The 16,205-nt window shown below is 58.4% G+C and overlaps 1 protein-coding gene across 3 annotated transcripts in view; it reads right to left on the bottom strand.

Annotated features, from left to right (window-relative positions):
• Positions 1 to 549: 549 nt before the first annotated feature.
• Positions 550 to 16,205, bottom strand: part of IRF8 (interferon regulatory factor 8) — a 79,229-nt gene continuing 63,573 nt past the window's right edge. For all 3 annotated transcript variants that reach the window (XM_047846202.1, XM_047846203.1, XM_047846205.1), the window contains exons 3-9: positions 14,039 to 14,222; positions 11,596 to 11,684; positions 10,124 to 10,229; positions 8,910 to 8,957; positions 4,327 to 4,713; positions 3,461 to 3,576; positions 550 to 2,853 (exon numbers count right to left, since the gene is read on the bottom strand). In XM_047846202.1, coding sequence (XP_047702158.1) covers positions 2,677 to 2,853; positions 3,461 to 3,576; positions 4,327 to 4,713; positions 8,910 to 8,957; positions 10,124 to 10,229; positions 11,596 to 11,684; positions 14,039 to 14,222 — 1,107 coding nt within the window. In that variant the 3' untranslated portion in view covers positions 550 to 2,676. The remainder of the gene's footprint in view (positions 2,854 to 3,460; positions 3,577 to 4,326; positions 4,714 to 8,909; positions 8,958 to 10,123; positions 10,230 to 11,595; positions 11,685 to 14,038; positions 14,223 to 16,205) is intronic.

The raw sequence follows: 16,205 nt of genomic DNA, 5'->3' as shown, positions 1-16,205 counted from the left end.
GGTCCTGGGTTGTTCACGGGGCGTGTCTCATGAGGCAACCTCCAACCGGACCAAACTGGGTCCCCCCGTGTCCCCGCTGTGTCCCTAAGGACCCAGCACAGTGAGCGTGTGTGTAAGTGAAAGGATATGGAAGGATACACGACCCCATCGTGTGCGGCCGACCCAGGTCGGGGGGCCTCGTGCCGATCACGCCCAGCACTTTCCAGGATAGCGGGTGCTGTCCTTGCCGACCTCCCACGTGCTCCACACCCTCCCCCACACACCCCTCCACCAGCTCATGGGACCCCAAACAGGACCCCGGGCTCTAATAAAAACATAGCACGTCCCGCATTTTCTCCAGGATAACCTATATGATCTGTGAGCCTCCGTACCTTTTCGCTACTGTTTTGGGGATGAGTGAAAAGCAAAACAAAACACATCGACAGGCAAAAAACCCTTAAACTCCCAGCGCAGCCTTGTTTTTTAATCCCCACCCCCTTGAAGAACCCAGAACCGAGTAACAGTGATGAAATATTTTACAGTGACTTCAACAAAAAACGGAGCGTGAACCAGCTTTTAAAAAGGCACTTTATTTTAATAAAGAATAAAAGAGACCAATATACGCTTTAAATGGATACAAAAATAAATATTCATTTAGCATATTCAAGATACACGCTTTACCATTCGTTTGAGCTAGAAACCGAAAGTCGCTGTTCTCTGATGTAATTTCAGAAAACGGGTCTGTTACCCCCAACAGTGTGAGGCCGGCTCTGTCCGCCAAAGAGGAAAAGCCACTCTGGCCGCATTTTCCTGTATTTTCAGGTGAATTCAAACACACCTATAGGGCCTACGACCATAAAGTCTCACTACATATGCCACGCCTGCGTCACCTTCGTGGAAGCAGCCACGGAAGTGAACCAGTCTTCCTCGGCTTGGATTTTAAAGCAGCGACTCATGGTTACAAGGGGGCCAGGCTGGCAATTCTCGTCCCCCAGATCCCGGCTCCTCCCACACCTCAAGGTGAAAGCCGACAGGCGAGGTCCCTTCGTGCCCCGTCGCTGTCAGTCAGGGCTGGTGGCCACGAGGCTGGGTTATGAAGGAGAAAGAACGGGGTGACGACTCTTCTCCCCCTCCCCCCCCCACCCCGCTCCACAGAGAGTTGGGGGGAAAGCCCGCAGACCCTCCCCGACCCTGCCAGGGGTCCACACTGCAAGTGGGACGGGCTCGCCCCGGCCGCCGACTTCCACTGGCAAGGGCCGGCACCCGGCCACCCTCTGCCAGTCCCAGCACATCGCACAGGACACACGGGTGGGGAGGGGGCACCCCAACCTAGCGAAATACAACCGGCTTTCTTCCCAGAAAAAAAACGTTTAAGTGCTTTTCAATGACGAAAGTGATTTCAGAGCGGTTGTGGAGACGGGGAAGGTCGACGGGAAGGCTGGCCTGCCGCCGCCGTTTTGACACATTGTGGGGCAATAAATGCATCTGATTGGACAGGAAATAGCGTGACGTTCCTCTGGGGCTAAAACTGGGACTCCTCCCCTGGAGTCCCACCACAGGACTCCACTGAAGAGTAGAATCTGGTGTGGCCCCAGGCCGGGGAGTCCGAGGGATGGGGAAGGCCTTGTCCCTGCTGCCATCCACCCTGTGACCAGGGCAGCGGTAAGAAGCCGACACCTCTCATCCGCGGTCCCCAAGCCACCCGAGCCGCGCCCACACGCTCACCACCACCGGCTCGTCGATGGGTTGACAGAGTCAAAGGCACAAACCAAAATGCTTGGACAATCTACAATTACTTTTTGAATCTGTGGTTTCTATCCTGCTCACTTTATGTGAAAAAAATATATATATATCAAAGCAGTTTACAGTAGGACAATCGACAGAATGAGTATTTTTAAAAACAGGTCAAAACCATTTAGAAAGAAGAAAAAGTGAGGGCTCTGGGGTGATTGAATTACAGCAATGAAAACACACACACACACACTTAGCTCGAAGGTTCCAGGCAACAAGGGCCCAGAGGAAAAGTCTTCACTGTCTGGAGGTGAAAACATACCAGCTCACCTGGTGATGGAAGAGCCCTCCTGGCAACAGATCCCAGGAAGGAGGTGCATTCCTGCAACAAGCCAAGAGTTCTGTGTTCACCTGCTAAAGCGGGGCTGCTATCTAAGTTTTTCTAAACCTTATTAACGTGCTTAAAAGCAGAGACGCTCCACGCGGAATCAAGCGTATCAAATCACGAATCTATGGCTCTAACGCGAGGTACAGACAAAAAGCAGGCTTGTTCTGACAAGCTGATCTCCTACTCCAATTTTTTTTTTTCTTTTTTTCCTGGAAGCAGCTATTTGCTAGTACAACTGAATGCCCAGTCTTTGGAAATATTGATTATCCCGAAACGCTGAAAGAATCTAGCAACTGATGATAATTAGGGGAAATGCAGGGAATACATGTTTTAATCACTGGTTGTATGTAGTTACAGCATCTGGATCGTTCGGCGCACTTTCCTACGTTTATACCTGAACAAGAGGCGTGACGCGACTCTGCGTCGAACATCAAGCCCTCACGGGACGCCCTTACTAAATTAAGAGCAGATGAAGCCCCGCCCCAGGCCAGAGGGAGCCACATCCTTAAATAATTACGACAGTAATTGTAATAACGAAACGCGAGACGCGGGCAGGACGGGGTGCCCGAGAGAGAGACTTAAACCGTGATCTGCTGGTTTTCTCTGAAAAAAGGTCTCTGGTGGGAGGCACAGATGTCTGGAAACATCCGGAAGACCTGGTCCGGCTGGGGCTCCTCGGGGGGCTGCACCATGGAGCCGGAACCGCAGCTCTTCCTGGCTTCCTCCACCAGCTGCTGGACGTAGAGCTGCTCGATCTACAGGGACGGGCACAGGTCAGACGTGGAGGTGGGAAGCCCGGTGGCCCCGCCTTTGGCCCTAGCCAGATTCTCGGATCACCCAGGCCGAAGCTGACATTGAGAACCTCCACGTGAGTCCCACACGAATGAGCCCCAAACAGGCGGTGCAAGGAAAGGGCAAGGGGTCTCCCCACTGGGTCCCGACCTGGCAGCCGGTGGCCAGAACTCCACCATTAGGGTTTCATTCCTTTGACTAGATTAAACAAGGGCTTGCAAAGCCCTAATCCGTTCCTCAGACCTTGAGGCAACTGAACCTTGCTAGAAAGGTAGCGTCTTGCTAGAAAGGGGGTTTTGACTTCAAACACCAACAGACAAGAAAGGCAGGGAGAGAACACAAAGATTGTGAGTCCCGGAACGTGGGAAGATGGTTCGGAACGGCAAGAATGGCAGAAGGCAGGAATCCACCAGCCCCGCGTGGAGGTTCACCGTGCGCCCCGGGCCTGCCTCTGCCCACGGGTGGAGCAGCCCGCTCCCTGTTCTGCAGCCCAAGCGCAAACTGGGTCCCGCCGTGTGGGCCAGGAGATCCGGCCCCGTGGCCAGAAGCCCCACGGCCGCCTGTTCCTACCTGCACGAGAATGAGTTTGGATCGCAAGGGAGTCATATCTGGAAACTCTTCTCCAAAGCACAGCACCACCCTGCTGTCGGGAAGCCGGCTCTGGTTGTTGTAGAACTGTTGGAGCTCTGGGGAGACAGGAGGGGGAGGGGCCCCTGTCGACGCCGCCGGGCCCCGCCACGCTCTGTCCCCGGGGGCGCTCCCCGCGGCTGTCACACCTGAGCCCACCTTTCCGGGGGCCCTTCTCCAGGGAAGCCGCCGGGACTGCTCAGGCCGGGCGGCAGGAGAGGCCTGACCCCAGCTCTGGGCCGGAGCGCGGTCACGGGGAGAGGAGCAGAGAGCTCTGGGGACGCAGAGAAGGCAGCGGCCACGGCACTGCAGGTGCTCATTCCAGACACCCTGACCTCCGGGAGGAGCACCCGGGGCGGGATCCTAGCCACACGCCCCACAGAATAAGTCACGGCAGCTACCCCACAAGCGCGAGCGCCGTCTGCGGACTCAGCGCGCCTCAGAATGTGCACATCCAGCCCCGGGGGGCCTTGCCGAGATGCAGGTCTGACCCCGCAGGCCTCGGTGGGGGCGGGGGGGGGGGGCTGAGACTCCGCACTTCTGACCGGCCCCCGGGTTACGGGCACACTCGGCGATGCATGTACTGGGTCCCTTCATCCCCCCGAGGGCCACACGGGAAAGCTGCGGTCTCCACACGCCCATTCAACACACGGGGCAGTCAAGGCGCGGAGCGGTTCCCCAGGGTCGCTGAGCAAGAAAGCGCAGAGCAGGACCCCCCCCCCCCCCACCGGGGTCCCCAGCTTGGCGGCCCGCGGGAGGGAGGCGAGGTCTCTGCGAGCCGGGGGAGGCCAGCCGGCGGTGGTACCGACCTCGGAAGAACTGGCTGGTGTCGAAGACCTGGACCACCTCGTCCCGCTCCAGCTTGTTGGGCCTGTCCCTGCGCGGGACGGCGTTGCCGCTGCAGAACACGCGGCCCTGGCACCGCCGCCTGACGAGCACGCCCTGCCGGCTGCTGTGCAGGAGCACGCCCCGCTCCAGGTGCCCGAACAGCTTCCGCGTCACCTGCCTCTGCCGCTCGCTGGGGATGGCGTCGGCCGGCGGGAAGCACACCAGCTCCAGGCCCTCGGGCCCGAGCAGCCCGGCGCCGGGCGGGCCCGGGGGGCTCAGCGACAGGCGGCAGCCCTCGGGGCGGGTGGTGGTGGTCCGGCCCACCAGCTTGCCCCCGTAGTAGAAGCTGATGACCATCTGCGAGAAGGCTGCGGGGAGGAGGAGGGCGACAGGTCAGCTCCGCCAGGAGGTGGGGGGGGGGGGGCCGGTCCCTTCCGGGCCGGTGCCCAGCGCTCTCCTTCCTGCCAAGCAGGCCGGTTGGCTCCTCGTGTGCCTGGGACCCCCCGGCATCGCGGGGAGTTCACGCACCCCTTCCGGAAACGGTGTCTTTGTGAGCACGAGGACAGACGCAGAGTCACTCAGGAAGCCAGTGACTCGAAATACAAAAGGACTGTTCTCGTGCTCTCCGTTCTCCCGGGGAAGGTCGCAGGGACCGGTCCGGTTTAGAGGTCAGTAGAACTGCCCCGTCACACGGCACTCTGCGACCGTCAAACGACGTCATATGATACCCGTAAGCGACACGCCGTGTTATCCGTTACCCGACAGATACACCGTCGCTCGTGCCATGGAACAACGGGGCCCGTGACCGGATTCCCAACGGACAGAAGTGTGAGATTTGACCTCCAGGTCAGGGAGAACAGACGTGTCCTCTTTTCCTTGACAAATTCACAGCCCTCTTGGGGTTCCTTGGATTTCAAATCACGAATCTCTCCTGTTCTTAGAAGAGTCTGAAAATCATTCAAATGAAGTCAACGTTTCCCCAGACGCGGTACACTTAAGAAGGTCGGGGAAGGAGGCAGGGCGGTGACCCAGAGTTAAGTAAATGAAAGGACTATTCAATTTTCGGGGCGCCGGGTGGCTCAGTCGGTTAAGTGACCAACTGGCTTAGGTCATGATCTTGCAATTTCTGAGTTCAAGCCTCAAGTGGGGCTCTGTGCTGACAGCTCAGAGCCTGGAGCCGGCTTCGGATTCTGTGCCTCCCACTCTCTGTGTCCCTCCCCCATGCACACACACGCATTCTCTCTCTCTCTCTCTTAAAATAAATAAAAACTTTTTTTGTAATGACATTTAGAGAAACAGAGCACGTTACCAGGTGGTACCCAGATATGAAAAACCATCGTGAAAGTGGGGCTCCAGTAACTGAAATTTGGGAACCTTTAAGCTAAGGCAGGAATGAAGACAACAGCTAACTTCTGCGACAGTCCCAGAGAAATCTGCATTTTGATAGCTTTAAACTACAAGAATTACAGGCACTATCGCCAAACTTGGTGAGTTTGGGGCACCTCCTAAGGGTCCCAGAGCAGTCCAGGGCTGCCTTCTAGAGCCACACAAACTGTGAGCTGCCCACCCCCGTAGCAACCCCTCGAGTTGTGCAGTGCACCACCCACACAACAGTCAGGGGCAGCCCTGTGGGTGGCCACCTGCCTCACCCAGGTTAATACTGCTGTGTACTTATAATTTCTTGCCCCCCCCCCCAACTGGGCTCTGATTAAGAATCATTTGCTCAGTCAAATAATAAGACCCCCCGCTGCTGTGGGCACAGGCTCCATCTTCCCCCACATGGGGGTTAAACGGCATTCTAGAACCACTCTGGGTTGGGAGCTTCAGGTGTTCCGGTCCAATTCATTCATATGACATGTGGGAAAACTGAGGCCCAGCTGAGGTCACCCAGCTGGCGAGTGGCAGCTGAGGTCACCCAGCTGGTGAGTGACACGTCTCGTCCCGTCCAGTTCCCCATCCTGCGCACTGTGCCAGCTCTGGGACATCTGCATCCCCCGATGGCACGCTCCACTTCCTTCACTCCAGAACATTTCTGAACTTTGTCACAGATGAATGAAACACTACAGACGACTCTTGTCACCACTCCGCACCCTCGCCCCGCCACTGCCGAGGCTTTATCTCACACCAGCGCCTCGCGGCCCAAGGGAGCCACAGATGGGCGCTCTGGAGAGGCCCAGACGAGGCCTCCTAGGGACCCCAGTGCCACAGGGCAGCTTAGCTTGGGGCCGGTTCGAGCCGGGAAGGCCTGAGCGACGACTGCTGCACCCGCAGTGAGCGGCCAGCAGAGACCCGCGGAGAAGCCGCCACCAAAGCCACCAGGTGGCTCTGGCCGGCCCACCCTGACCTGCCCTGCCTCCGCACGGCCACCTGCCCACCGGGGGACAGCCGCCCCACAACGGCAGCAGAGCAACGATGCCAGGAGCACAGACTCCCCGACAACGTGTGAGCCCAGCTGTGACTCTGTGCCTCAGTTTCCCCATCAGCAAAGCAGAGATCGTGGTGGCACCCAGCTCCCCAGGCGGCTGGGGACGAGCAGGAGCTCGTGTGTCGTGCGGTGCTCGTGGGCAGCTCCTGAAGAAATCGGGGTAACAGGACCGGAAGCTAGCCGCGTAGATGAGACTCCCGGAGTCGTAAGCCCTAATTCCTGGTCGAGGCAGCACACGCCAGGCGCTGTTCTCAGTGCGCTGAACTGAGGGGCACATTTAACGCTCACGATGCGAGCTGGAGGCTGCTGATCACTCAACGCCTTTTCCAGGTAAGGAGTCGGGTGTCGACAGGTGAAGGCATTTGCTCTGATGGCACAACCACGAAGCGGGGAGAGGGGCTCCCCGGCAGGCCGGCCCTGCACCCGCGTCCTGCAGCGCCGAGCCCGCCTCCTCCGTTTCCGGACACGGCCTTCCCCCTGCCCCACCACTGTAAACACCGCCAAGCACCGCCCCCCCCCCCCCCACCGGCAGCCACGGGCGTGTCCGGATCCAGCCCGGGGATGGGGGGGGGGGGGGGCCGTCCACACAGCTGTTGCCAACACTCCACACGGGGAGGTTTCACATAAAGGTCTGGAGTTCTGATCCCTCCAGAAAAGCGGGGACACCAAGCCTGGCGGGTCTGAGGCCCGCAGGGCACCGTCTAGCGCTGAGCAGCCGCGGGGCAGGCCCTGCACTCCGCCGTGGCCTCCAGCGCCCCCCACTTGCCCTTCCGCGGCCCCGCTCACTCACTACCTCGTCCCCGCGGCCCTGAGAACCGGGCACCCTCGCCATCACCTTGTTTCCACAGGGCGGGGCCAGGGACCAAAGTCCGCAACACCTAGAAGAAGGTTTTAGGATCTTCTGTGCACGCGGCACTGCTGTGGGTCGCTCCGCCCGCTGTGCGCTGGGACGAGCCCGGAGCCACTCGGCACACTTCCTCCTCACCCGGATGCCTCGGCCCTGCCCCCGGCTCCTCTCCCGCCCCCAGAGAGCCCGGTCAGCAGACTCCCCGGGCCACAGAGCCGACTAGCTCAGAGGCCTAGCCCCGCGAGCCAGGGCGTCCCGGAGCGGTGACAGCAGTGCGACGAACGGGAACACGGTTCTCCGCACTTTGCAGGCCTGGGTGAGAACCTGCCTCCGCCACACCCCGAACACTCGTCCCACGAGGCCCGTGGTCCAGACACCTCTCTGAGCCCCGCTTCCTCCTCCGCACCGGGGGGCCTCTGGGGTCCATCCTGATGGGTCAGGCTGTTCACTTCTCACAGAACTATCAGGAAGGACACGGGCTTTCTCTGCTCCGTCAGGGAGGCCATCAGTGAGCCAGAATGCAAACTCCAGAGGCCATGGCAGGAGGTCTGAGTCCCCAGCATCAACAGACAAAAACGTGGCACAGAGGCCACCCCTGCCCACGAGGGGCGGGAGCCTGGAGAGGACGGCCAGAGGCCATGTCCTGGCTCTGCGACCCACGTGCTATGTGACCCAGAGCCTCTGAGCCTATGCGGAGGGAACGATGTGGCGGGAGGTGTAACGGGACGAGGCCTGACCCTGGCGCCTCACCAGTATTCAGCGTCAGCCGCCACCATCAACCCCATCACCACCATCGTCACCACCACCAGCCCCAGCCCCAGCCCCAGCCCCATCGTCGCCATTAATTAGGACCATCGTTATCACGAACTTGAGTGTGGAAGACAGTAGAGGAAATGGGCACTGGGGACGCTCGCTGACCAGTGACGTTCCTACCAGAAAACTAACGCTACGTCTAATCCTCACAAGGGTCCGGGGAGGTTCTGCCTGGCGTCACACAAGAGAGGCAGGGCTGGGCCTTGAGTCCGTCTGTCCCCCTGCTCTCTCTCCTGCAGAGTCACGCTGCAAAGAGCTCTCGGGATCCATCTTCCGGCCCGTTCTGAGAAGAGCCTCAAAACGGCCGGCCCCTGACGTGCTCAAAAAGCAAACAGCGACAAGGATGAACTGGGGTCCTGCCTTCTGACGTGCGATCGGCTCATCCACGGGCCCCTGCGAGCCCACTCGGCCCTCTGGGCTCTGCCTTCCAGGAGCGCCCGCGTCCCACCGTGCCAGCCCAGCCCCGAGCACCCGCGTACCTGAGTGGTGCGGATCGTAGGCAGTGTAGCCCGTCATGAGCGGCAAGCCTGTGGGAGAAAGAGAAGGCCCAGTTGAGCGTGAGGAACCGACCCCAACCCCCCCCCCCAAAGTTCCTTTAAGAGCCACACGGGGTGTGCTCCCAAGGCCCGGAGGCCCTGCCACAGGCTTCCGCTCAATTCAGTGCTTTTCCCTGCGCCGTGACCCGCGTTTCAAAAACACGGAAAGCCAGGCCTCGACTCGACTGGCACAGACTCTGTGCTGAGGGGTTTCTGACCAAGTGCCGGGGTGATGCTTTCCTCCCACCCAAGGGCCTGCTCCCGAAATGTCGCTGGACGGCGTGCCCACCCTCCAGGCCCGGTCTCCGGAGGGAAACTGGGGCCTCGGTTCGCTTTCCGGGAGGGATAGCCACCGTGCAGGGAGAGGGGGCTCTCCCAGGGCCCCTGAGGCATAAGTGCCACCCGCAGCCTGGAGACCTTTGAAGTCAGTTGGGCCAGAGTCACCTCCCAGTCTCCCACAAGGAACAGTCGGGGAAAGAGGCGGAGGGAGGAAGCAAAGAAATCTGTGCTCCTGGAGGGTCGTTCGAGAAGGAAGCGGGCTGGGGGGGAAGTGGTATCAGAAGCTAATTAAGTAATTTATTAAATAAGTGATTATTTATTAATCCCAATGATAACAGGGGTATCATGACCCTATGGGACAGGTCCTGGTGTCTCCATTTCACAGACGAGTAAGCTGAGGCGTGAATGAGATCTGCAGGCCCCCGCCCTGCCAAGGAGCTTCAAATCCAGGGCGCCACGCGGGCAACCCTCGCCCTCCTCCTCTCCTGACGCCCTGTGCTCCCCTTGGCTCTGAGGGGTCCCTAATGTCCCAAGGGAGTGGCTGGCAGACATCCGTGGCGAGCACGAGTGTGGCCGAGACCCCCATCTCCCCTCTGGCCTTGGAGAAGTTTGCACACCCCCTCCCTCCCCTCCGACCCCTCCAGGAGCGCAGGAGACAAGCAGACCCCTCCTACGGGGAGGGCCCACGTGCCCCCCGAGAGGCAGTGGCGAACGGGGCCACGGGCATCACTGTGGACTCAGTTACCTTCGATAAAATAGGGCTCACAGTAGAACCACCGCCCCACCTGCCCCCAGCTGCCTGAAGGCTGAAAGGAGTCAGTGCCCAGCCCACCCGAACGAGCCCCGCACGCCGGCCGCACTGGGGGTCCCCTCCTCACCTGCGCTGGGCTGCTGGACCCACCAGTCTGAGAGCAGCTGGCCCCTGCAGGCCTCCGGCGGAGAAGGACTCCTTTTGACTACCCCCATGTAATCGTCCACAGAAGGCTGGAGGAACAGGGTGAGAGAGAACAGCATTGTGGTCGGCGGGCTTCCAAAGTGGGGCTCCGGTGTTCGTAAAGGCAAACGGTTTAGACTTAACCAAAGCCACACTGTCAACCTTTTATCCCAAGACAAAGGGAAAGTTTTACTTCGCCTCTTGAAAGGCCTAAGACAAATCCACCAGGCTGAGCGCTCAAACCACGCGCCCGACTTACCGGCCCCTGCGGGACCCCTACTAAGCTTACGGGCGCCAGTTGCAAAACCAAATGGCCGCGGGTCGCCCAGCTGCCCGGATGCCCCGGGGAAGCAGACAAGCGCTGGGACGCCGAGGCACGGCGACGCCGGACAAACCCGGCCACGACCGGGCAGGCCCCGCGCGCCGTTCCACGCCCACGCTTCCGACCTCTGACCCACTCCTCAACGGATGCGGATAAATCTGGGTAGGAAGCATTTTGAAATCCGCTTTCCTTGGGATCCTGCTGCGCCAACCCAACCTCTCTCAGCTGAGTCAGCAGAAAAGCCTCGCGCAGAAAACGGGACGTTGCTGGAGAGACACGAAGCCCGGAGTCCACTTGGCCTGCTGCCAGAGACCACGCAGAAACTTCACAGCTGCCATCGGCAGAAAACTCAGCAGCCGAGAGGAGGCTGCGTTCTGTGATCTGCACCTCCTGACAGCCAAGCTACTCTTAAAAGTTCTGGTGCCGCCACGACGGTATTAAGGAGAACGTCCACAGCACCCACACCGCCGTGTACGAGGACGCTGCGGGATTATTTCAGCGAGGCGACGTCTGCCCTGCACTGGCCGTAAAAACGGAGTTAAGAAGCAGATGGCCACAGGAAAAGGGTATTTGCAGAGCAAACGCTGGGATCCGAAAACCGTGTGTTTTGCCTCCGGAGACCCCATTACGCCTTTGCTCGTAGCCTATTAACTCGGAGTGGATATACAGGCCTAACAAGCTCGAAGGCCCGCCCTTCCGATCCATCAAGACCTAAAGCCGCAGATTATGAAACAGGGAGCCCGCCTGCCCTGAGCGCCCCCCTCGAGCATCCATGTGGTCACGACGACCCCAAGCTGCAAGGGAAGTCTTTCTTTCATCGTAGCCTGTCTAAGAAGCCAAGAGAAAGCAGGATGCGCTTTTTCTAAGACTGCCAATCGAAATGTTTAAAATATGGCAAGTTTAGGGCGGGAAGAAACGGCACCGGCTCGGAGCCGGCAGCCCAGCCCCGGCGCTCGGGATGGAGGCGGGGAACGAGGCGACGGGGCGGCCAGACGGCAGAGGCTGGCCTCGCTCGCCTTCTGTCTCGGGGGAGCAGGTGCCGTTGCCCGAGAGAGCCCAGGGGGCCCCGGCAGTGCCGCGTGCCGGCCACTCACCTCCTTGATGAGCTCGTCGATCTCAGAGCGCGTGCACTCCATCTCCGTGATGTCGCTCACGCAGCTGGGAGTCGCCATGCCTAACTTGCCTGCGGAAAATCGGACAGGCGCGTGACCAATGGCACCGGGGCACTGCAGCCTTCCGCGAGGCCAAAATCAGCGTGTCATGCTTTTTGGTTTTGTTTTTTTTTTTTTTTAAATGCCGAGTTGAAGGAAATAAAAGTCACCCAGTGTCTTCGCTGGTTTGGAAAAAGGCCCGGAAACTATTTCCCGTGATGCTTCAGTCCTCTGACGGGCAAAGTCAAAGGGAGAAGTCAGTTTCGTGGTTTCTAACACTCAGAGGACAAGGACAGTGGTGCAGCTGGGCCCCGTTTGCCCAGATAGAAAACGAGTTCCCGTCGGACACACTCTACGCTGGGTCCAGGTTCCACTCGTAAGTCAGGCTGTCTGAAGACGCTCAAAGATCTCCCGACAAAATGCGTGTGCAGATTGGAGTCATTTTTTAAAGTTAATTGACAGGAAACGTCTCCGTGGCCTTTCCAAATATACAGCATGCATCTGTGCACACACGGCAGGCCCACACATGGGGGCCCGGCGGGGGGGGGGGGGGGGGGGAGGGGGGGGCCACAGGCTCCGTCAGGCATGGCTGCAGGCACAGAGCGACCAGACAGCAAGCCCCCCACTTCCTCCCCATCCCCCCACCACAGACCTGCCTTACGAAGTGATCAGAGGGCCACAAACACTTGATTGACCCATCGCTCTGTCCTGACTGCATCTGGGTTCTACTTTGAAAGACTCAAGAATTGGCTAGAAGCTGCTGATGGGGGAAGGAGGGGGTGGGGGGGGTACCCCCTCCCCCACGTAGCCTGCAAACCACTGAAGGACAGAGCACAGTGGGTCCATTTAGACTTTATGCAAATGCAGCGTCCCTCTGCCCCCTGAGAACCTACTGCTTCTTTAAAACCCACCCCTGCAGGTGATGCTGGCTGCACCCCGTACAAACAAGCTAGGGTCACCTGCCAGCTCAAGCTCGGCCGATCCCAGGGTGGGAGGGACCAACGGAAACTTCTCCATTCCTTCAAACCACAATTCGATTTGTGACAATGAAAAATCATCCCAAACTTGGAGGTAAGTAAGGCAGAAACGATGCACACTTGGCCTTTCAAAGCCATCCCGGAGGGTTATCTAAGAAGTCTCCCTGTAAAGGCCGTCAGATTCTCTGGGGGGGTGGTCAGTTTGTTTGACTTACTGTTGACTATCGATTAGGGCTCTGACTCAGTCAAGTTCGGTGCTAATTTACAGACAATTCAGCTCCAAATGACCGGCAGCACAGATAACCCCCACACTGGGGTCGGGGGCAACATCCACGGGTTGGGCTGGCTGACCATGTGTGACCCATGCTTCCTGTCCTCTGTTCGGTCTTTATCACTATGCTGGCTCCCTCGTGGGTGAGTTAAAGGGCTGAGACCCTCTCACCCCTCCCCCCAGTGGGAAGGGCTCGAGTTCAGAATTTCTGCACGGCCCTAAGGAGTTTCTGAGGGTTCCATTTATTTGTAGATGCCCAGGGCATTCCTGGACGACTAAAAAACAGGTAAGGAGAAGAGGGTAAGGCTGCAGGGGTCTAATTGCTACATCTAGCGGCTAATCAACGTGTCAAAAGAACGTGTCAAACCAGTGACGGTGATTAGCTTTTATCCCACGGGCCGGGCGACTCTGCTGATTCCCAGCAGCTACACAGGCTGCCACTTTGGAAAAGGTTCGGAGGCCAGACCGAGCTCAGCGCATCCCGGTTGATTAGTGATGTCTGACCAGGGTGCCGAATCAGGACGATGGGCTGGGAGGCGGGTTTCCGCCATCCCTGCGTTAATCTCCTGGTAAACACTCTCTCGGGATTCTAGCTAGAGCTGGAAGACCTTTCGGGAATCATCACATCCCAGAGTTCCCACATAACGATCGGGATGTAACCGTGTGCTGAGGCGTATCTGATCTACGGCGACAAAGCTAACAGTGCCATCGTCCCCAGACGCATTTGTAACTCTACCCTCCATCCTGTCACCCATCCCTTCTTCGACCACCTGACTGGCCCCTGGCCCCCCTCTGGGCATTGCTGGAAAACAAAAGGGATGCCTCATCCACACTGTCCAGGATGCTCGCTCCTGTCTAACCCTGTTCGTTACTGAGCCTCGGGGAGGCCCCACAGTGAGCTCCCGGTCTGACAGCCCCAGCCTCCCCACCCCTTCCTCCCACGGAAGCTGCCACTCGGCCAGCGGATGGTGGCCAGGGTCAGGGGAAAGGGCTCTCCACATCTGCTTACGCAAAGGAGTTGACTGGCAGCTGAGCTAAAACCACTCGCCCAGACTTCCCACCCCAGACCCAGGCTCTCTGGTGGGGCCTGCGGGCCGGGCAGCCTCTGCTGGGCTGAAAACCCGTAAGGGATAGTTACATTTTTGCTCTTCCTCGGGGACGATGCGGTAAACTTTGTATGGCTCTGAAATGTCCAGCTGGGACCGGTCTGTCACCTCCTCAAAATCTGGGCTCTTGTTCAAAGCACAGCGTAGCCTCGTCTTCCAAGTGGCTGGTTCTGCTTTGTCCCCTTCCTTAAATTTCCCTTTAAACACTGCCCAGGCCTGTAGAAACAGAAAGAAGCACATAAAATACGTGGCCGCCCACCCCCACCGGCCCTGCCCACAGGCATCCACGGCCACGGGCGAGACCAGCACGTTCTCTCGCCAGTCCTGACGGTCACTTTTGGCCATCACCTCTCGTTCGAGGACTTTCGGGACACCTTTCTGTGACAGATGTGAAAAGACCAGGGCCAGGAAGGGGCCCCGGGGATCACCCAGCTGAGCCAGAATCCGGCCCAGGGCCTTGGCTCCCATACAGGACACATCTTGGATCTGTCTCTGGGCCATTCCTTCCTGGGACCAAAGGGTCTGGAGGAGCCTGAGGTCAGCTACAGCACAAAGAGGAAGTCGCACATGGTTTCACTAGAATGTTCAAAACAAAGAGCAATTTGTTGCTTTTTCAAATCAACCCCTGGCTAAAATTTAGCATGAAAAGGGAACATTTGCAAGAAGTCTGAATGTGGTCATCCGCTGCCTTGCTACTTTTAATAGAAATTTTGTTTTGCATCTTGGCGTTTATTCTAACCTTCCCCGCCCCACCCCCAGGGCCCTGCTTAAAAGGGCAATGAAATGTGTTCTGTCTCTGTTGGTTTTCCACAGCTCTGCTTCTGACCTCTCCGAACCCCTTAGACTCTGAACAAGGACGACAAATTCAAAGCTGAAGACCTAAAAGCCACAGTGCAGCATGGGGCAGACCTAAAAGAAAATTCACACAAGCATGCGAACGGGCACGGTGTGAAGATTTCAAAACTGGAATCCAGACACCCCAATGAGGAGGTCACTGCTATCAGGTGAAAATCACCTTCGCTGTCAGACGAAACCAGATGCAACTTCCAGCCTGGGACAGCACGCCATCTGGAGGGAATCCCCAGTCCCACTCAGGAAAATGCAGTTCCAAAGGTGACCTGCCCAAGGTGACCCAGCCTGGGGTTAAACACCACTGTCCTCACTTCCGACCCAATTAAACTCCACTACAGCAAGAGTTCTGAAGCTTAATGCCGACACCGGCCCCCTGGGAAGCTCGTGAAATGCAGATGCCTGGGCCCTGCCCCCTGAGATTCTCATTAACTGTGGGTTAGGTCTGAGAATGTGCACCTTTTCCTTTAAATGTTTATTTATTTATTTTGGGGGGCGCGGAGAGAAAGCGAATCCCAAATAGGCTCCGAGGGTCGCCTCCCCCTCGGACGCAGATGCAAACTCCCCCCTGGAAATGTGTTCCAAAGCAAATGGTTTTCAGTCCCTTCCGATCTTTTGCCCAAGGATTTATTAACTGCAGCTCAGACCACGCATCGATTTATTTCTTCCAAGGAAGGCCCGTCACGCACCCGCTGAGCGGTAATTTCACACTTCTATTACGTTAACTCAGAGCTTCTCCACCTCAGCACTGTTGATATTTGGGGTCGGATCGTACTTTGTGACGGGGGCCGTCCCGCGCGTGGCTGGCTGTCCAAAAGCATCCGTGGCCTCCACCCGCTGGATGCCAGGAGCGCCCCCGCCCCTGTTGTGACAACCCAGTATGTCCCCAGACACTGCCGCGCGTCCCCAGGGAGGCGAAATTGCGACACACTCACACTCCCCCGCCCCACCCCCCCTTTGAGAACCACTGGTTCACCCACATTACAAACGGACCCCGAGGAGCACGGGCTTAGAGGCATGCTGGGCCCAGCTGGTTTTTAGCCGGAACTGCACGGCCGACGGTAGTACCATCCGTCCACGGCTCGCACTCCCCCCCCCGAGAAGAAAGCCAGGACATCACAGAACAAAGCGCGGCCCCGCGGTCAGGAAGTGCCCTGGGTCCGTATCAGGTGCCTTGCTTCCAGCCCTGCCCTGAGCCCTTTCGTGGGCTCTCTGCTGGGCTCTACACCTCTCAGCTTGGCTGGCTGATCTCTCAAGACTCTTCCCGAGCTAACATCTGGCAGAACAGAGCGCTTCTGAGGCCCAGTGACAACAGCCAGCACGGCGGTCAGTGTCCCCCCCCCCCCCCCC

Source organism: Prionailurus viverrinus, unplaced genomic scaffold, assembly GCF_022837055.1.
Source record: "Prionailurus viverrinus isolate Anna unplaced genomic scaffold, UM_Priviv_1.0 scaffold_38, whole genome shotgun sequence".
NCBI classification, from domain to species: Eukaryota; Metazoa; Chordata; class Mammalia; order Carnivora; family Felidae; genus Prionailurus; species Prionailurus viverrinus.
Note: the sequence above shows the minus strand (reverse complement) of the source record. Positions and strands in the feature narration are given on the sequence as shown.